Genomic DNA, 22,831 nt, shown 5'->3' on the forward strand with positions numbered 1-22,831 from the left:
CTACGCTATATCCCTGACGCCAGTTCATACTGTTTCAATATTTGTTTATTTTGTATGCTATACTATTACGATATAATATTTGATTCATTATTATTATTATTATACATTATTTTTCATACTCATAGTAATTAGTATTATCTTAAGTAACTCCTATGTGAAAATGCTAATAAATAAATAAATAAATCAAAATTAGCGTTATTCTCTGTGTAAAAACAGTTTTTTTTTTTTTTTAAAGAAAGAAAGATGAACGCAGTGCATGGCTCTGCCGCTGGGGGCCGCTGCTGCAGTCATATGGTCACATGTGCAACTGAACCAGGAAGTGTTTTGGTGTGACGCGAGCACATGCGCCGCTTACCATCATATCATATCACAATCATGCAGCAGTCACGCAACTACACTCATAATTGAGTGCAATCTGTATGTGTGTTTTATAAGTAGAGATGCACGCTCTTCTTCCGTCCACCTGAAGTCTTCACGCGAGTGAGTTTGGCAATCTTTATTCTTTCATCTGTTTTGTAGGACTGCATTTGTCAGTGGTTTATGCATATAAAAAGAACTTTAACGGAATTTAAAATGAATTTTTGAGCAAACAGTTAGTTACTTGGTTAATTAGGTTCCTGAAAGCATGTTTCTGATCTGAGTATTACTTTTCAAAGTAACAGTCTGAAGAGATGAAGAAAGAGATTTAAATGGATGCATTGAAATACAAGGAATCTGTCATTGGTGTAATTGACAAAATGTGTACGTTATTATTACTACCAATTGAGTTAGATTTAATATAATTGCCTTTTATATATGAGTTGAATTCTGAAGATATGATAGCTCACTCTCTGTCTTTCTTGGCTTTCAGGACTTGGAGAAGTGTTTAGGAGTTACGAGTGAATGATGGGTCAAAATGCAAGCTACACTGAATACGGGTCATGGAAAATCTAGAAAACTCGACAGATTGCAAGGAGACTGTGTCTCCACTAAACAATTCAGGGTCTACACTGAACAGCACCGTCTCCTGTCATGACGGCAAAGCTATGGGTTTTGTGCTGGTGCATGCAGGTGAATGCGTGTCCCTTTGGAAATGATGTAAAAACCCTTCTCCATAGTACATTTCTGCATAAACTTTTGTTTTTTTCACAGTTACATGTTGAATGAGATGAGTAAAGGTCTAATTTAGGCTTGTTGACTGATTCCTGTTTTAGATGTTGAGGTTTCCTAAAAGGAATAGGTCACTGAAAAATAAAATTATGTAATTGTGTATTTATCTTCATGTCATTTCAAACCAGTGTGTTATTTCTGGGATACAAATGTACAGATTTGAAAAAAAAAAACATGTATTGGCCACATCTGTCAAGTGTTGAAAGGGACCAAAACATTGTATGTGTACGATAAAAGAAGTCCATAAGTCCAAGTCTTCTGAAGCCATTCAAAAGCCTGTAATTTAAGTTCTTATTCACTGATAATTTTCTCATCCGCTGCTGCTCTCGAATGTCATTCTCCATTCAGATATTCAAAACAGAATGCCACATCTAGTTACAACATACTTGAGAAACAGTGACCTTTGACATTAATGACAACAAATCCTGATGAATGAGATTTGACCTGTCAAAAATGGTCTTAAATTTCAGCCTATCATATAGCTATTGAAGACCTGAACTATAAGTCTGTGGATGGACTTTGTTTATGGTACTTTTTCTAGTGTTTTTGTACTTTCTACAGCTTGACACATGTCACTATGAACTGTCATTTTATTGAAAATAATGGAAAAATAAATGGGTTTGGAATGACATGAAGTTGTCTAAATATTGACTCTACTGAAATAAAGACTTTGTTTATAAAACTAACTTTATTTGTAAGAAAATAGCTTATAAAAAATCTCTTAAGACAAGCAAAACTACAGACTGTTAACAGCTGAAGAACCTCATTGTACGAAACAAACTAAATGTGTATTTTTTTGATGATTTGTTTATTACCTCCTCAGGGGCAGGGTATCATTCGGAATCCAAAGCCAAGGAATACAAACATGTGTGCAAGAGAGCGTGCCAGAGAGTGAGTTGCATGTGATACTTCATTCAAAACTTCTGATTCTTCTGCTGTGAACTGTTTCGATAGCTTTGCCAGAGGTGACATCGACTAGACGTCAATTCAATGAATTAATCAGTTTTCATTCCCAGCTCAGTTTGCATGATTTTCTGATACGGATTGTGTAATGTTTTTAGCACAAAGATGGATACTTTTTTTTTTGCAGAATCTTACATTGCCAATATACAAAATCTAAGATATGCTAACACAATTGTAATAGATGCTTGCAGCTAACAGTAATGCAAAGGTTGGCAAGCTGCAGTGCAGTTCTTTTCCCCGTCCAAAGTGCCGTGTAAAGGATGAAAAGAAGGGATCAGGCTCGAGTAAAACACCTGTGCCAGGGAATTTGAGTTATGTGTTGATAACATGACACCAGCAGCGGCCTGAGCTGCTGCCCGGCTTAATATATCGTTCCACGCTCTCTGCTTGAAGCATGTCAAGTGGAAAACACTGCAGCTTTATTTTCTTTTAAGCTCTTTGTATTGGATTGTCACATTTTTATGTTTTGTATATATTAGTTTAGTGCAGTCCTTTCTGCATAAAGATCCTGAATCCTAAGTAGAACAAAATACACACTGCACATTGAGTTGGTTTTAGGAATTGGCAGATGTGGAGTTTCTGTCATCAGTTGTGATTTAATGTGATTCAGGCTGTGGACCGGCTCAGAGCTGGAGGATTGGCGCTGGAGGCTGTGACAGCAGCTCTTATAGAGCTAGAGGTGATGGTGGATCACAACAACAACACACCAACTCATTAGAACTGAATAGAGACTCAGAAAAAATAAATAGAAAACATATGAGTGAACATTTCAGATATTAATGGGCTGGCATGAAAGTCAAATTCAACAATCTACAAAAAATATTTATCATATTTTAGCTTTTATTTTTATATTTGAACTTTTTTAGCATATTTTCAATAATTTTATGTAATGTCCTTTTGTAATTTTATTATTGTCTATAAATATAAATATATTATATTTAAATAATAATACAGGGTTCCCACTCTTCTTGAAAGTACTTGAAAGTACTTGAATTTCAGACATATGGATTCAAGGCCTGGAAAGTACTTGAAAACAAACATAGGTCCTTGAAAGTGCTTGAATTAAATTTAAAATAAATTTAGTTTATGGCGCTATTTCAAAATTGTCCTATATGTGCTGTCACAGAACGAAACGGCACAAATAATTGGGGTGGAGATGGGGTAGTGCGAAAAAAACTTAGCTTGTGTTGATGTGCAGCCTAGAGTTTTCTTGAGCCGCTCCCGCTGAGTGTCTGACCATTACCGCCCGCTCCCGCAACATGTGTCCCGCTCCCGCAAACATTCTAATATTGTATATCATTTTCGCGCTATTAATTTGAATGAGCGCTCGCAGTTCACTTTCACTTTCGATTACACGATCACGCACACTCTGTGTAAAGTGAGCACATCTTTACAGTGCGTGAATTAGACACGTTGATATTCTGATCATATTTATTTCCAAGAACATTTTACCAATTCCAAACCACATCAATTTTAATAACTACTATTAATTTTGTAATGAATCATTTATAAGTGATATATAATTGTCTATGAAGGCTGGAAGTGAAAAACTCCTTATATTCATGTGTGCAGAATTATTAGGCACATTTTCTTTTACAGATAAAATGAGCCAAAAAAGAGATTTAACTGAAAAGTCAAAAATTATTAAATCCCCAATGAGAAATATTCAAAACTAATGCAATACAGAAATTGTAAAGTTAAGACATGACCATTGGTCAGCGAAATGCTCATTGGTTACAGCGGGGTTAGACAAAAACAGGTGGAGAAGATAAGACACACGGTAACTGCAAAATAATTAAGAATTAATGTGAAGAATTAGGTGTAAACCATCAAACATTTAGTCTCCAGCGCCACCATTTTCCAGAACGGCAACCTTCCTGGATTTTCCAGAATTATAAGATGTCAGGTTCTCAGAGACTTTGCTTGTGTAAAAAATCCCAAAAAATTACCCTCACTTAATGAGAATAACATGCTGAAGTGTTGTTAAATACATGAAGACACATTTTTATAGGCTTTATAGACGGATAAGTTGAGAGCAGTGTTAATTTTGACAGCAAATGTTTTAGTCATATAGTCTTTTGACTAAAATGCCATATAGTTTTAGTCATATTTTAGTCATCTGAGTTGTTTTTAGTTTTAGTCTCGTTTTAGTTGACTAAATATCATAAGATTTTTAGTCGACTAAATCTACAGTAAATTTAGTCGGCTAAAATCTAATGGGTTTAGTTACAGTGCATTTATTAAGCATTTCTCTAAAATGTCCAAACTCATTATATAGGTTTGATATTGTTTTTTATCATGATAGACTGCAATTTAATTGCGGTGACACACAACATGCCTTTGATAAAATTAAATAAAACCACTTCTCATAAAGAACAGGAATATGGTCTTCTTTTTAATGAAATACCAATGGTTATATATAGGCTAATTATGCATTCTTTATAACAACTTGTTTATCATTCTTTCAAGCAGACATATTTATTTCTATAAATAAATTTAGATGAATCTTTAGGGCTACTAAAGTTTTTCAGTCAAGAGCAGTGATTGTATGTCTTTCTTTTGTTGTTTGATTAACATCAATGACTCGGACAATAGCAACTAAATTAGGCTGCTATCCCTTTAAAACCGAATGCACGGTGACGGATGCAGTGTAGGCCTGCTGATACACGTTCTCCCTACGGTTTACGTTCACAGCTGTGTTTACGTGAATACTCGTCAAAACGGACATTTCGACATCATTTTGTGTGTATTTCTCCGTTCATGCGACGTGAAAGAGTACACGGGCTTTCTGTGTGTACGCTTCAGTGTCTGCACTCAGAAAACAGGACCGAATTGAGTTCTCTCTTGCGTCATCAGATTTATGCATATGTCTGCTCCCCTCTTACTCCCACATATTGACATTTTTTAATGTTTTATGCGCCGTGCAGCAAGTGTATTTTAGCTTATGTCCCGCCGGTTCATATGTTTGCATCTAACCTTCTATGCAGCAGATTCGTTCTGAATGAATCTCTTCCCAAATTGTCCCTCCCTAACATTTTAGATTAGATAGATAGATAGATTTGTCATAATTTTTGTCATTCAAAAATAGTTTTCGTTCATTATCGTCTCGTTGTCGTCAGTGAAAAAAATGTTGTTGATGAAAATTATGATAAAGTATTGGTCAACGAAATTAACTTGATGGACCAGCACCACATCCTCTTGTACCACTGTTTGAAGAATTTATCTTCCAGAATAGCAGTAAGTTTTAGGAGCTCATTTTTAGTCAATCTCTGCAAGACAGACTTTTCAGGATAGGAGATGGACTAAAAATGAACTCCCAAAACTTACTGCGACATGGAGCTAAGGAGAAAATGTAGAACTTGAAAAAAAAGAAAAACTGCTTAGTGGAACGCGTTTACAGTTTAAAAGCAAATAGAAAGTCCTATTTTTTATTTATTTTCTTTATATTTATTTGCAGATTTGCACATGTACAATGTTTAAAATGTTCATGACATATTAAAAAAAAAATATTGAAATGTTGAGCACCTGCATTCCTCTAGGTCAAAGATGAAAAAAATGGGATTTACAAAAGAATTTTGACTTGAGTTGTTTATTAATGAGTAACGTCTCTATTGAGAGAACATGCTAATTTTTAATGTTAACAGGTTTACAGTGTTATTACAACATTTAACCACTTTTTATTAATTTAAAAATTGTGAAATTTTCAAATTTAAATCTTGTACAAGAACTAAAGCAAAAAACAGTTTTGTTTTTTGTAGTTTGCTGTTTTTCTAAAAATATTTTAGAAATTGTATTTGAATATTACCAGTATTAACTTCAATGGATTTCATTAAATTCTTCGAACACGACTACTCAAAACGGTCTTAATTTATGAAACCTACACATTCAAAACATTATTACTCTGAAATGTTTAATGTAAATGTTAAGTTTAAGTAAAATGTTTAGTATTGTAAGGTCTTTCATGACACTACATTCGCTGGCGTGTGAATTTGAGAGGTGCTTGATATAAAATAAATGGTGCTTAAAAAGTCCTTGAAAGTCCTTGAATCTGGTGTTCATGAAAGAGTGGGAACCCTGTATAATAATAAAAAATAAATATATTTATGTAGCTTTATTTTTGTTTGGTTATTTCAGTTGTCAAAAAAATTCTAAAAAAAATAAATATTTTTCATATTATTATTAGTGCTGTCAAACGATCAATCGCGCTTAATCACATCCAAAAGTTTTTGTTTACATGATATGTGTGTGTACTGTGTATATTTATTATGTGTATATATAAAGGCACAAACATACAACATATATTTGGAAAATATTTACATGTATATATTTATATAAATTATATCATATTTAAATATATTTAATGGATTTATATATGCATAATAAATACAGTATACACATATCATGTAAACAAAAACTTTTATTTTGCGATTAATCGTTTGACAGCACTAATTATTGTACAATTTATTAAAACTTTTTTAGTTTTAGCTAACAATAAAAATGCTGATGTTGTTGTGTAAGAAAATGCCAATTTATGAGCTGAAGAAACTCTTGCATGCTCTTGTAAAGTCTATACCTCATAGCCTCGTTTTCATCTGCATCAAATTCAATATGGAGAATACCCTGACTAAGATCTTTGACTACACAGAAAGTCTGCACGCATTTTTACTCATCTTTTTTTCAGTATTTCCTGACATTAAAATGTCAAGGTTGATGCTTATTTACAGGACTCCCCGTTCACCAATGCGGGTACCGGTTCCAACCTAAACCTCTCTGGTGAGATTGAGTGTGATGCCAGCATCATGGATGGGAAGTCCTTAAACTATGGTGCTGTTGGAGCCTTGAGTGGTGAGTACTTTTAGAAACATTGGCAAGGGTGGTTGATGCTTTTTATCATGTGCCAAAAATGCCATTCGAATTTCAAACAAAATAAATAAAAGCCAATTTCTACCCTCCTCAACCTTTTATGGGAATGTGGCTAAATGAATTTTGTACATGCATGAGTGTTTTTTTTTAACTTTAGATGGTAATTGTACATATTCTAAATACTTTAGTTATGCTTTTGTGGTACTTTTTAACATTTGAAACAAGCACAAAACAGGATTGATTCTACCTCATCAACCGTGTTAAAACAAGCAAAACACAATTTAACATGCAATGTCATTTTAGAATGCTTTTTTGGTGCAGTGAACTGCATTTTTCTTCAACAAACACGCATGAGAAAACCAAATGGTTTCTTTTACCATATTTAAAGCTGTCTTGAGTAAAAGTTGATACTAATGCTACTCTTTCTATCAGGAATCAAGAACCCAGTGCTGGTAGCCAGAAGACTATTAAGTGAAACTCAGAAGGGGAAGCTATCAGCTGGCAGGATCCCTCCCTGGTGAGCCGAGGTTTCTGGCTATCAGCTTAGACATATAGATGGACTGACATACTTGCCTAAGGGGAAATACATTGTGAAACAAGTAACATCAGAATATCAATTGCAGTATACACAGAATGCACTATTATACATGAACGTAATGCAGCCAGACTGAACAAACTTTGTGCGTGACAAAACATTCTGGCATTCTGACAAATGTAGCAAGTTTATTGTTTTAGCTATCGGAAATAAGTACCATTCATAGAATAAGACATTTTCTATAGATTAAGTGGTCCCAAAAAATTTTTCAGGGTAATTTGATGAATAGAAAGTTCAAAAGAACAGCATTTATTTTAAAATAGAATTTTGTGACACTGTAAAAGTCTTTAATATCACTTTTGAAAAGTATTAATTTATTTTAAAGAAATACATTTTTGGTTTATATAGGTAGTGCGTACAATTTGTGTATACTGTCCAAAATTAAGGCAGGAAACATTCAAGAAAATACAAAGCTTTGAAATGTGATGAAGTTGTTCTTTCAAATAAATCACATCTTTGTCAGTTTTTTAGTGGGCAAAGGAGCAGAACAGTGGGCCATCAGCCATGGTATCCCAGCATGCCCTACAGAGAAGATGACCACCAGTGAGTATCAGACCACCCAGAATCCCCTTTCAGCTGCTGCTGTGTGCTTTACTGCAGTATTTTTTTTTTAAAATTAGATTTATGTGCGTTAAAACAGGACACATCTTTGGATATTGGATATTGGTCAAATAAATCCCATCATTTCACATTATTAGGGAAAACAGGAGATTATTAGAAGACTCGTACATTTTTAGTACATTTCTCTTTTAAAGCAGTTTTAAAGTGAAATGAGAGGTCTTGTGTGAGCAGCAAGATGCCCTTCAGTCAGTCCAGGTTTCTTTAATAGAAGAGCTTGTGGTTTATTCTCTCATATAATGAAATGAGGTTTGGGTTGGACTTTCAACCTGTTACACAACATTTTGACACTGACTGTTATTTGTGCTTCCTCTGTTACTGTAAGCAACTGAAGTTAAACTGTCCCTTTAAGTAATTGAATTACTTAATGTTATGCATCACAATTCTGCATTTTATTAAGCCTAAATTATAGCATTATATGTGTCTATCTGTTTTGTTTTTGTGTTAATTTTATACTTGAAAGTATAAGATTATAGTTTCTTAAGTTTATCATTGTTGTAATTGTTCAGCATAGAAATTTTTACTGGCAGCAATGATGTAATGTGAATGCTGAAATGTGATTTGTCTTATTTCAAACACTAGTTTGCATACTGAATTATGATTGTACCATTGTCTTCCTTTTATATATTTAACCATTTAGCCACATGTTTATTAAGTGTAGCCGACTGAAAAAAAGACACCCACTAATTCTCAGTGACAGTGACAAAGTAGCTTTGATGCAGCAATTTATTACAAGCGCTTGTAATTCCTTCAGGGAATGAAAAACTAGTTCTTATTGTCCTTTAACACAGGTTTTATTGAAATATACTAGATGAGAAATTGAGGCTTTTACCAAAACCACTGCCTTTTATCTCAGATGTAAGTCTTGACAGTGGCACATAATAATATCATTGAATAATGAGTGGCAAGAAGGCATGTGATCTCATCTGCTGGAGTATTTTTAAGTCACTGATTCAGTGTTATTTTTACAAGCTCTAATTACATTCTATTAAATTCAGCAAAATGACTTAATTGTGCCCATTTCATTGATTAATTTCTTTGATTAAGAGATTTTCACAGGAGTGGAATGCAGCGCTTGGTAAACAATGACTTCTATACTTTAATAGAGGGCTCCATGCCGACTCCCAGTGTGTGTCAGACTGAGATAGAGTGTGTGTTGTCAGTGTTGGATATGATCTAATGCTAAAACCATGACCTCACACCAACACATGTCCCATTATTTAGGGAGACTTTGAGTATTTCAACCACATTTCTACCAACAGACTGATTTATTATGTGAATAAAGGCTCCCCCGCCAAACACACACCCTTGCTGCACTATGTTATCATGAAGAATAATACTAATAATCAAAGCAATAAGGCCACGGAAGCAAAGCAGTTGTCAGCATTTAGTGGGTCCTGACTCCTGGCGCACACACATACACACAGTTTTTTGGATAGGCAGTAGACTAATATCTGTTATTGACTGTCACACCTTTTTCAACACTATACAGAGTTCAGTTTGTCAGGCTACAAGAGGAACAAGAGGAAGATGGAGCTTGCGGAGCAGGTTGAGATGAAGAGGAAAAGAAAATCGTGTGGACATGTGAGTGAATCTAAGTCACTGTTGTCTATATTTGATATTTAATATACAGTTACAGTGGAAAAAAAAAAAATTTGATCCCCTGCGGAACTCGATCCCTCCTCGACGCTCCCTTCCTGGACCCACGAGGACATCAGCGTGCATGCACGGGGAAGAGACCGGTCTCCCGAGGAGAGGCGCGCTCGGCATTTATACCGCGGTGGTGATGAGGCTCTATTCTGATCAGGTGCGCCTCATCACACGCCGTTTCAGCGCCCCTCCTCTCTCACACACCCACTCCCGTCGGGAGCCTGGTGAAGGGCGGCGAATAAGGGATGGGGTGGTGATGATCATAAGGGGGAGGCAGCCTACTCGTCACACTTTCTTTAAATGCATTTTTCTGGATTTTTTTTGTTGTTATTCGGTCTCTCACTGTTCAAATAAACCTACCATTAAAATTATAGACTGATCATTTCTTTGTCAGTGGGAAAATGTACAGAATCAGTAGGGGATCAAATAAAAAAATTTCCCACTGTATGTGGAGGGCACCAATGAGATTTCAGTATGGGCGGGGCTATCCGGCGTGACTTTTCAATCAAAATATTCTGACAGTTTTTTAATAAAAGGGAATACTTTAAAATTCAGGATATGCTGTTGAATTTTGGCATAGGCGTTCTCCCTGATTAAAAAAAGATGCAAGTTTCTCCTATAAATGCTCCATGCATTTATAGGTTTCCACCCTCCCATTCAGTTCAACACATTTAATTAGGTCTAAACACAGTGCAGCAGAGGCATTTGCTCTGACATTATTACTCGACTGATAACAGGATCTGCATCTGTTCAGTCCTCTAATTCAAAACCACCACATATACCCAGAGGAGGAAACCCGTCGGCTAATGACGACCTTGAAGGGGGGCGTGGAGACCTCAATTACTCACAATCACGGGAAACACACATATGTATACTGCACTGCTGACATGGCACTGCACACAAGGAATTTGACTTGGGTGACACAGTTCTCTGACGATATTTTGTAGCTTCTTGTCACTGAACTGAAAAGCATGAGTTCACCAGGTAGACATGAAAAGATCTTTTTAGCTATTTAATTCGGGGCAGTTTCAAATGCATAATAAATTATATATTTTTTTAAATTTAGTTTTTGTATTTTTTTGTGTGTTTGTGATTTTTAGTAGGTTTTTATAGTTTGTAAATTTTTTTGTAAATTAATTTTTATATTAGGTTTAGTTTTTTTTTTTTTTAGTACATCAGGTTAAACTAAATTAAGGTGAGAAATCATTCAATTTCCAATCAGCTACTGAAATAAGCATTTTTTTATTTAATTTTCACTTCAGTTAATGTTTATTTTATATATATATATATATATATATATATATATATATATATATATATATATATATGGGGTGTAACGATACGTGTATTCGTATTGAACCATTCGATACGAGGCTTTCGGTTCATTACTCATTACAAACCGAATGATTCGTTGGACTAATCCTATTACATTTGGAAACTAAAAGAGCTTAAAGTGTGTGAAATATAATGTTCTCAGTTAGGGATGTAACGATTACCGGTTTGACGATAAATCATGATAAAATTCCCCACAGTTGGTATTACCATTTCATATTTTTATTATCATTAAAACCGTATTCGATTACCACGATTTGAACAACTCGTGATAAATAAATACTGTCCAGCATAAAGCGCAGTTTTAAGTAATAGTCTCACGTGCGCACGGCAGCAAAGTTTCGTTTTGAGTGAAAATATGACAGAAAAGCTGGGAGGTTTTAAAAGACTGCTGAGGGAATTATGCAAATTAATTTATGAATGAATTAATTTATATGAATGTATCTCTGAAATAATTTTCAGTCTAATGTCTTCAGACACTCAGATTGAGATTTGATGGCATTTTGTTTTCATCTTCTCTCCATGTAATACCTAAAGGAGGTGTTATTAATCACAATACTGCTTTGTTCACGGAGTTTACAGGAAACAGCTGTAATTCAGCTTTTCCATATAAAGCGCCACCTGCTGTCAGAGAGTGGATTTACAGAGACTTATATTTACATTCAGTCTGTGTGCAGTTTCTGTCTGGCTAAAAACGGACCGGATTTGCATGCCCTGCTGTAAATTTTGACCGACTGATGAAAAACAAGCTTATGTGGATTCTACACATTTAAACAATTCAGATAAGCTATATAGAATTATTTATGGAGCAGATAAAATACATATAATCATTTATTAATCAATTATCATTTTGACTTAATCCTTTTCTTTATTTAAAGACTGAAATGTGAGGTTTGCATTTTTATGAAACTTTTTCAAAGCTTTATTTGAACATTTACATTAGATATTTGAACATGCTATTAAACTGTTGTCAAGTTGTCATTTAAAATCCGAACATTGTTGGTCATGTTATTGTTTTAGTGATTATGCAAACAAAAAGTCATTTTATTTGTTGTTTGTTGATTTTTAAATATAAAACTTGAAGTGATTTATGTGTCTGTACTTTTTTAATATCTCCAGCACATTTGAACAATACCGTGATAATACTGATAACCGTGATAAGTTGTAACTATAATCATGATAAGACATTTTCATACCATTACATCCCTATTCTCAGTGCCACTGCGCTCAACTGCGCCGTGATAAACTCTCCTTGCTGGGGTGCATCGAAAGATGATGATCTTGTACTGACGATAGCAAGAGAAATTGTCAAAAACATCAATTATTGGCAATATTAAAGGGGTGGTTGATAGCAATTTCACTTCTTTAACATTATTTAGTGTGCAATGTTGCTGTTTGAGCATAAACAATATCTGCAAAGTTACGAAACTGAAAGTTCAATACAAAAAAAAAAAGGATTTTAAACATTAAAAGCTAAAACATTAGCCACATTTAAATCCGGACTCAAAACTCATTTGTTTAGCTGTGCATTTGTTGAATGAGCACTGTGCTATGTCCAAACTGACTGCACTGTATTTTATGTATAATCATTTTCTCTTAACTGTTTTAAATCAATTTCTATATCATTTTAAAATTCCTTGTTTTTATTATTATTTTTAATTCCTTGTTTTTATTGCTGTGATTATTATTTTTCACTTTCTTTAATGTAAAGCACTTTGAATTACCACTGTGTATGAAATGTGCTATATAAATAAACTTGCCTTGCCTTTTAAAATTCTGGCAGTTTAATGCCTTCAAAAACGACTGGTAAGGGACTACAACGAGTTACTTCCTGGGCCCGTTACTCAAGAACCTAAACTCCGCCCCCGGGAACAACGAAGGGGGCGAGGCCATGCTGTGCTGCTTTAGAGAAGAGAGAGAGAAAACTAGGGATGCACAAAAAAATCTATTCATATTTGAATCGCGATTCTGTCTTCTAACGATTCTAATGGATTCACAAGTTTCAAAATCAATGTTCTAAAGCAGCGGTTCTTAATACTGTTGCTCGTGTCTCCCTGCTCTGCACACGCTCTGCTCTGCATCTCTCTCTCTCTCTCTCTGTCTCTCTGTCATTCTCATTCAGATCATCAGCTCACTGAATACACTTATTTTCATATACTGTAGGTATGAGAAGTGTTATACATGGCAAATACGTGTGCGTTTGCTGTACTGTATTAAAGCTTTAATCAGAATAAAACCGTATATTAAAAGCTAACAAAAGGAGTAGCATTTACAAATAACAGCATATCTAAAAGTATGAGACAACAACAAACAAAAAACTTAGGCTTACCATTAAAAGCCGTGCTTGCACAGGTTCTGCGCAATCCTCAATCGGGCTCAAACTGATAAGCAATATAGACGACGCCATTGTTTACAATACAACCGGAGCACATGCCGCTGAGCGGAGGGGTGGGACGTTTAGACGCACACTAGAGGTGGTTTAGCCAATCACAACACACTGGGCCAGCTGACCAATCTGAGCCCATTGCGTATTTCTGAGGGAGGGGCTTCATAAAACCAGGAATGATCAGCGCGTTTATCAGAGAAAGGACAGAGCGGTGTGGAATAAAGGTAAATTAGGTGAAAAATAATGCGTCTTTTAACAAACGAAGCAGTAACACATGTTAGACTGCACCCTATAAACACAATCAAGCCTAGAAAAAAAAACTGTCAACTACCCCTTTAAGAGTATTTGGCATTTCCAACTAATGTAGGCCTATTACATTCTTATTTTTATTAGGCCTATTATTATTATGAAGTTACTTTTGTTTTATTATTCAATTAAAATTACAATTAATTTGCCTTGCAATAGTTACCACATAATTGAATTGACGCGCTGCACGAATAATAAAAGATTAGACTATTTACTCTAGGCTATTATGTTTTTTAAAAAGGTCTTTTAAAACAGGTCTATTATACAATGAATTATAGGCCTTTAATTGAAATATTAACACTGCTGTCATCAATAAAAATCAATTAAATAAAAAGCTATAATGATTAGTGAATGATTCGAAAATTTTATTTTTGGGTGAACTTTAAGTTCCCTTTAAGTATAATAAGGGGAAGTCGTGGCCTAATGGTTAGAGAGTCGGACTTGTAATCAGAAGGTTGCGGGTTCGAGTCTCGGGCCGGCAGGAATTGTAGGTGGGGGGAGTGAATGTCCAGCGCTCGCTCCACCCTCAATACCACGACCGAGGTGCCCTTGAGCACCGAACCCCCAACTGCTCCCCGGGCGCTGCAGCATAAAATGGCTGCCCACTGCTCCAGGTGTGTGTTCACGGTGTGTGTGTGTTCACTGCTGTGTGTGCACGTTGGATGGGTTAAATGCAGAGCACGAATTCCGAGTATGGGTCACCATACTTGGCTGAATGTCACTTCACTAACCCTGCATGGACCATTTCTATCTTATTTTAAAGAAGAGGTTTTGGTGATTGCGGCCTCATGAATGTTACAGGAGTTTTAAGGCAATCGTCGATGCAACTTGAGTCGAGACCATGGTGCTTCAGCTACCCTACCGCCCGATCTCCCACGTCCACATCTTGAAGTTATTTCACCGAATTATTTCCTGTAATGTGCTTGAACATGTTAGCATCTCTCCTACTTTTTTGGTAGATTTTCAAGGAAGCGATTTGACAGGTACACATGGAATGCAGGTGTCAAGGGAAAATGAGTTCCAGTGCAGATCCCTCCACGATGTGACGTGTGTGTGGTCCCGATGAGAAAGCGAAACGTGGGTCACCCCAGGGTCATTAGTTGCAAATTACAGTGTCTGAAAATGTGGGCGAAAATGTTATTCGACAGGAAAGACAAATACATCGCAGTCTAACTTGGTTTGGTGTATGCGGTATTCATGTTCGGTGTTCGAACCTTGTACGGTTTGTTTTAAAGATAGCATCAGTTTGAAGTAAGTGATTGCTGTTGGCTTTGTCTGCATGAATGATCGGTGCCTCTGTGATGCCACATGGTCTTTCTTACTTCAGTTCAGTTCAGTAAAGACTTTTCTCCAGAGCTATGCATTAAATGGTCATTAAGATAACAACACATCAGTCTCCTCTCAAGTGGCCTGTGGTTTGTTTGATTTTATAAGTGCCATATTTATTGTTTTACTGGGGATGAAATGCATTTGTATCGCATGGATAGCCTGGGGTCTATGGGTTCTTGCTAATTTTTAACGCATTTAAAGTGCTTTGCAGAACTAAGAGGTAATTTCTGTTATGTGGGTGGATGCACTCGTGCTTTGTAGAAACATAACTTTTGCATTGAAGGTTTTTCCCACAGTTTTGGGAAACTTGGGAATATTAGGGAATCTTAGAATTTTGTGTTTTATATCTTGCCTGGAGTTCTTAAATGTTGTTTAGATTTATAGACGTTCACACGATGAGGGCTTTTGAGAAGAAAAGCAATTACTGGATTTGCAGAAGTTTGCAAGGTTCATGGCAAGGTTTATATCTTAGAATAGTTTTGCAAAAACCACAAATGGCCAGGCATAAACTTGGGGTGAAAGGCAAGGTGCTTAAAAAACATTTGGGGGTTAACTAAATCTATTCAGGGCATATGCCCCGGAAACCCAGCCCTAGTGCCGCCCATGTTTTCAGACTTGGAAATGTCATGGAATTTAGTGCCTTAAGTCTTAATATCTACTGTCAATACTAAGTATTGTAAAAATTATTTTAAATAATGGCATTACATGAAAATATGCCTGAAAAGTCTTTATGAAATGGAGATAAATAAAATTGTGAGCAACTGGGAAGTCATTGGTCCTAAAGTATGGATAGTCTGATCGTTTATTTTTTTGATGACAAAGATGGAAACATTTCAACTTCAGTTGAAGATTTTTACCAACTTGCTTTCATGACACATCAAAATAAAGACAAAGCAGAATCATTTTTTAAGACTTAAAGGTTATATAAACGGCTACCCATAAAAGAGAGGAAAATTGATGCTCCCCTTTGGAAAGGTCTGAGCAGATGTTGTACTGGAGTTGATTTTTGTCAGATTTGTGAGATCAATAATAATAACGTTCTGTTTTTGCCTGTTCACTCATATTTTAGAAAGTTATTGCACATGATAATCAGCCGAGGTCTGAATATCTGTGGCCCAGTAATGACACTGTTCATGGAAAGATGGAATAATAAATTATAAGTCATCCTGTCCCCTTCCGCAGTTTCTCAAGAACAGCCAATTTGTCAAACAGTTTTACGAGTCTTTCAGTCCACATCAACGCTCTTTCCAAAGTACACAGCAATCAGCAAATGAAAACAGTCCTTTAAAAATGACCACTTTACTCATTATAAATGAGAGCACGAGGATCATTTTTCAGATGCTGATATGTAATTGGACTTTATTTGCTCAAGTTAGATAGCGACATGTAATACAGTTCCCAGGTTTGTCAGAAAGTTCAAGTTTGGTTATGGTAGCCAGCTGGGTCTAAAAGCCAACTTCATAGACAAGAAAAAGCAATGTACAATGTGTTTCAGTCTAGTATTATTCTGGGCTTTGGAAATGTGCCTTTTTTTGCTGTTGCCAGTAACCACAGCCTCTTTGTTCCTCTTTTTTGGCCCACGGTTTAGCATGAAGATACATTGACAATTTTTTTTTGATTTCACTGCATAAATATTCTCAGGATGTTAGACTGCAGAAAAGTGCTGGTTAATTTCTGTGTGCGTGATAGGAAATTCTAATTGAATGGCTATTTTGTGTGCAGGAGAATGATTTTGGCTGCTTGGAGCCAGTAGGAGACATCATGGTGGAAGGTGAGGAGAATAACTCTGCCTGTCTGGACACGGTTGGTGCGGTCGTGGTGGATCGGGAAGGGAATGTGGCGGCTGCGGTTTCCAGCGGAGGCCTGGCCATGAAACACCCGGGTCGGGTGGGACAGGTGACCTTTGATTTGCTCCTAAGTCTGAGCATATTATATTTAATCATGCTATACATTAAATAAATACGCATGTCAGTGATGTAGTGATAGAGAAAATCTGTTAATAGTAATAAGTCATATTTATTAATACTACTATAATAATGTTATAATTACCATTAATAATGTTCATTGGTATTATAGCATACTTTGATTTTCATAATTAAGGCCTATTCACAACAAATTTTTAAAATTAACAATGGATTATAATTACACTACTGTTCAAAGGTTGGGGTCTGTAAGATTTTTTGTAAATTTTTGAGAGAAATCTTTTATGCTCAAGGTTGCATTTATTTGATCAAACATAGTGAAAATCTTCGTAATTACTAATAATTAGTAATGTAAGCTGTGATATTTTACAATTTAAAATAACTTTTATATTCTGATTTGCTGATTGGGTGCTCAAGAAACATTTCTTATTATTATCAGTGTTAAAAACAGTTGTGCTGCTGAATATTTTGTGTTTATATTTTTAGGATTCTTTGAGGAATAGAAAGTTCAAAAGTAAACTTTCTGCTTTTATTTTAAATAGTTTTTGTAACCATGTAAAAATCTTTACTGCAACCTTTGATTAATTTAGTGCATCTTTGCTGGATAAAAGTATTGATTTCTTTAAAAAAAAGAAAAAAGGAAAAATCTTACCCCAGACTTTTATACTGTATTGGGTAACACTTTAGAATAGGGAACACATATTCACTATTAACTAAGAGTTTTCCCTGAACAAACTCCTAATTTGCTGCTTATTAATAGTTCGTAAGGTAGTTAAGTTTAGAGATGGAGTAGGATTACGGGATCTAAAATATGGTAATGTGCTGGATAAGGCATTAAAATTATGCTTTTAAGTACTAATAAACAGCCAATATGCTAGCAATATGCATGCTAATAAATCAACTGGTAAATAGTGAGAATTGGTTCTTAAAATAAAGTGTTACCCAGTATTGTATGCTGCTAACATTCACACTAAGTAATAAGTGCTTTATAAACGGGTTAGATGCATTATTTTGCTGCAGCAGAAGCTACTCTTATTCAAATGTTTCTATGTCTCAGGCTGCTCACTATGGTTGTGGCTGCTGGGCTGAAAACGCCCGTGATGTCAGCCTTTACTCTACAGCTGTGAGTACTTCAGGTATCAAAAACACCGGAGTCATATTAGTGTGACATTACTGTACATTTACTGCTTTTTGACAGGTTTTGCACAGGTTCAGTCATTCATTAATGGGTCATTGTTTAAGAAATTTGTGCACAAATTCAGTCCTGATGAAAATATCTAATGCTTAGCTTGAAACTTTTAAAATTGATCTCCTTCCTTTGGCCCTAATGTAGATGTCAATCCTTTCCTCCAACATCTTAATGCCATTAGCCAGTTGCTTAGTAGGGACATATTTCAAGAGCGAAAAAGGAGTTTTTCTGCTTTATTTGGGATTCCTGCCGTGAGCGGGGCCCAAGGCCGTGCTCTTCATGTTTTAAACTAATGCTTTCTGTCACATGAATAAAACGAGATTTTCTCTCTTATATTTTCTGTGCCCAAGTCAATAGGCCACAGACATGCTTCACATCTCCATACAACACATGCAAGCACGCATGTCCATTGTGCGCCCATAGAGCATGTCTGGGTTTCTTAAAGCAATCATGATAAAAGACAGTTTATTGTGTTTGTGTTTGAATAAATGCTATAGGAGGTATTATCTTCAGGTCAAGATTAAAGTAAAGATGAAATCTGTGTTTGGGTTTATACGTTGCATCACAACACATCACTTCTTTTGATGTGCGTACAGTATATGCTTTTTGGATATGAATATCCTTTTAGCAGCTAATGGCAAGATTCGTTCAGACATGCTTTAGCTTCTTTGCTGATTGGGCAGGATTACATTTTAAAATATATGAAAATGGATTGAAGTTGTTATATATTGTAATAATATTTTACATTTCTGTTTTTACTTTATTTTTTAATTTAGCCTTAGTGAACATAAAATACTTGTTTCCGCAAAAACAATAAAAAAACAGCTTTTGAACAGTAATGTATATTATAAATAATTATGTGTAAAATTGTATTATACCATAGCTGTCTCTTATTTTGATGGGGGAGTAAGGGATTGAATTATATGTGCACATACCTGGTATGGCCATGGTGAGTGCATTGTGCATTACTTTAAAGTTACATGTATTAAACATTTAATTTATTCCATCTCCCCTATTCTGTGCAGTAAATTTGCACTTACTTTGTTAACCACCACGACATGGTACAAGAACTTTTTCAGCATAACTGCACCTGTAACTTTATTATAATATTTCACAAGGAACGACATTGCTTTTAACAACCAGACACCTTGTAAAAAAGCTCTGCTTGGCTTTGAATTGTCAAACTGTAGCCTCTGTTAATATGCTTCCCCGTGCCATAATCACTTACACAACTTCCAAAGAGTGTTACACTTTGATGAAGGCCATATTTCTTTTCTTTTCCTTCATCCTTTGTCCTGCGGCACCCTTGTGTGAAAGCACCTTTGGCCTGGCCTGAGCCCTGCAGTGAACACACACCTGGCCCATTGAAGAGAGACTGGGATTTATTCAAGCTTGGCATGTTGCACAGGGGTGCAGCATGTATGACTTCCCCTGGTTAAAAGAAAAAAGGTTGGCGCTGGTGATGTGGGTCACATACTTTTTAAGCGACTTCACTCAGTCTTTTGCTGCCTAATTGTAATTGTCTTTTTTTTTTGGCTTTGGTTTTCATCAAAAAAAAAAAAAAAAAAAGAAATATATATATGAATATGAGATGAGAGATTAACATTTCCGTTTTTATTTACAGGTATTTTCATCTGGATCTGATATACAACTTAGAAGATAGCAGCTTTTGTTTGAACCCACTCATTTTTCATGTTACCAAAAGTATTGGAACATGTGACTGACAGGTGTGTTTTGTTGCCCTGGTGTGTCCTATTAATTGATTATTCAAACAATAAATAGCACTGAATGTCTGCGCTCTGTTTCAGATCCGTGCAGACTGCATTTATAGTTAGTTAGACGTGTAACCAACATGAAAACCAGAGAGGTGTCTATGGGTTAAAAACGAGCAATTGTGAAGCTGAGAGAAGATGAAAAATCAATCAAACCATTGCACAAACACTGGCAATAGCAAGTACAACCATTTGGAATCTGCTGAGGAAGAAAGAAACCACTGGTGTACTAAGTAACACACCTCAAACGGGTAGATCAAGGAAAACATCTGCAGTTGATGACGGAAACATTGTGACAGCTGTAAAGAAAGACCCTAAAACAACTGTTAGTGACATCAGCAACAACCTCCAGAGGGCATGAGTGAAGGTATCACAATCTACTGTTCGCAGAAGACTTCATGAACATGAACAAGATGCAAACCACTCATTAGCAAGAACGATAGGAGACGAGCCTCAAAAATTCTGGGACAAGGTTTTATGGACTGATTTTATGGACCAAAGAGATGGAAAGGCTAAAGTTTGGAAAAAGAAAGGATCTGCTCATGATCCCAAACATACAAGCTCATCTGAAACACAGTGTACACAGGTGTACATTATAGTACACATTACACAAGTAATGTAATGGCTTGGGCTTTCATCGCTTCTTCTGGGACAGGCTCATTAATCTTCATTAATGATGTAACACATGATGGCATCAGCAAAATCAACTCCGAAGTCTACAGAAATATTTTGTCTGACAATTTACAGAAAGATGCAGCCAAACTGATTGGGAGATCCTTCATCATGCAGCAAGATAATGACCCAAAACATAGTGCCAAAACAACAAAGGAGTTCGTCAGGGGCAAGAAGTGGAAGGTTTTAGACTGGCCAAGTCAATCTCCACACTTAAACCCTGTAGAGAATGCATTTTACCTGCTAAACAAGAGACTGAAGGGAGTAACCCCCCAAAACTGAAAGAGGCTGCGATGAAAGCCTGGAAAAGCATCACAAAAGAAGAATGCAAAAGTTTGGTGATGTCAATGGGTCACATGCTTGATGCAGTTATCGAAAGCAAAGGATTTGCAACTAAATATTAAGTCTTTTTCACTTTAATCTATGTTAATTCTATCTGTTCCAATACTTTTGGTTACATGAAAAATGGGTGGGTTCAAACAAAAGGTGCTATCTTCTAAGTTGTGTATCAGATCCAGATGAAAATACCTGTAAATAAAAGCTGAAATGTTAATCTCTCATCTCATAATGTTTTCAGTCTACAGCAAAAATAAAGGAATTGGCCTTACTGTTCCAAAACTTTTGGAGGGCACTGTGTGTATATATATATGTATGTGTATATAAAATATATATATATTTTTTTATTATTTGGATGAAAGCCAATTACAGTTTCTCAAAATTTTTCTTGATTTTGATGGGAAATATTATCCAGACATGTTCTTGACAGGTTTTGTGAGATATACACTATTGCTTGATTCAACAGGTCTGAAACATTACAAGCGCTGTTTTACATGTGTGCTCCCTGTTGACATTTTTACTTTATAATCGCACAAACTCGTGCAATAGGCACGAAACTCACATTGTGTTTTGTACCTCTTTGTTTTTGATCGTCCGCCATTCCAAAAACAAAAGCAGAATCACACATTTTATCACCTTCTCCCCCCATGGCCATTTCAGCATGTATTTCTCTTTCATCCTCCTCAAAATTGAAAACGCATGGCGGTGAGGAGAGGCCGTTCGAGTGTGCGCTCCAGCTGTGCACCTGCTTTTCATTTCCCAACTTAAAAGGCGTTCCTATCAAAAGGAGGAGAAAAACAATCATTCTGGCTTCAAACTGACACAAAGAGCTCGCTTTCTCTCAGGTCAACCCTGTTAGTCTCTGCAGCGCTCGCTGCGGTTTCGCTGAGGGCGAAAGGCGAGTCGGTGTTGATCCCTTTCGCTACGTTTGCCCGTTTCATGCCACCTCTGGTTTGTTGTGTTTTATTTACTTTCCACTGGAAATTGAGTTTGCACTATCATGGCGCTGTTTGCTTGTTAAATTAACTGTTAACTTGTGGTATTGTTGCCAGTAACGTCCATTTCTCCAGAGAGAACGCGAGGGTTTACGGTAACTTGAAAATAGTGAGCCAACGGTGGAGCCAGTCGTTTGTTCGTTCTTTTGTTAAAACAACAAAAAAGAAGAACAGAAAAGAAATTAGCATCTAATTGTCATGGCAGCAAACCCCGCGCATAGTTTTGTTGCAGTTACCTGATATTTTACGAGGCCCACGTTTGTGTTTACAGAAACAACACGGCTACTTTCTTAAGGCTTTATGGTTTCTTAGGCTTGAGCGATTGCCAGACGTTTTGTGTTCAAGGCATTTCTTTACACTCACTCCCTTTTGAAAACTGGCTGCTGTACACGTTTGCCTTTGAAAGGCAAATGACTGTGACAGTCTTCAGTGTCTTGACAGTGAGATTAACTGTTTTTATAAGTTCTTTTAATTTAGTTCCTGTGGGGACACCTGACCTGTCAGACCTCTGGATTATTTTTATTTATTTTTGTGACACTTTATTTTACAGTATATATACAGTACTTGCAATGTATTTACATTGTACTTACCCTATAAAGTACTGGTAGTACAAAATAATTACATGGGTTAATGTTAGGTTTAGGGGTAAATTCAGGGTTAGTGTTATTGTAATAGTTATAAGTACATAATATGTACATGTGGAACAGGAGGCTAAATTAAATTGCTACATATTAAATTTTCTATCTATCTGTCT

The 22,831-nt window shown here is 35.9% G+C and overlaps 1 protein-coding gene and 1 long non-coding RNA gene across 2 annotated transcripts in view; both read left to right on the plus strand.

Annotated features, from left to right (window-relative positions):
* The first annotated feature begins 293 nt into the window (after nt 1–293).
* Nucleotides 294–22,831, plus strand: part of LOC306882285 (threonine aspartase 1-like) — a 32,143-nt gene continuing 9,605 nt past the window's right edge. Inside the window, exons 1-10 of the mRNA XM_079436819.1 lie at nt 294–480; nt 851–1,050; nt 1,973–2,040; nt 2,723–2,791; nt 6,837–6,957; nt 7,408–7,492; nt 8,034–8,113; nt 9,681–9,772; nt 16,914–17,087; nt 18,171–18,249. Of these exons, the coding sequence (XP_079292945.1) occupies nt 921–1,050; nt 1,973–2,040; nt 2,723–2,791; nt 6,837–6,957; nt 7,408–7,492; nt 8,034–8,113; nt 9,681–9,772; nt 16,914–17,087; nt 18,171–18,249 (898 nt within the window). The 5' untranslated portion in view covers nt 294–480; nt 851–920. The remainder of the gene's footprint in view (nt 481–850; nt 1,051–1,972; nt 2,041–2,722; nt 2,792–6,836; nt 6,958–7,407; nt 7,493–8,033; nt 8,114–9,680; nt 9,773–16,913; nt 17,088–18,170; nt 18,250–22,831) is intronic.
* On the plus strand, nt 18,270–21,360 carry LOC306882286. The gene is made up of 3 exons (XR_013785233.1): nt 18,270–19,751; nt 19,927–20,029; nt 20,111–21,360. It is a non-coding gene; the product is annotated as an uncharacterized lncRNA (long non-coding RNA).

Source organism: Barbus barbus (genome assembly GCF_936440315.1).
Source record: "Barbus barbus genome assembly, chromosome: 16".
In the NCBI taxonomy this organism is placed as follows: domain Eukaryota; kingdom Metazoa; phylum Chordata; class Actinopteri; order Cypriniformes; family Cyprinidae; genus Barbus; species Barbus barbus.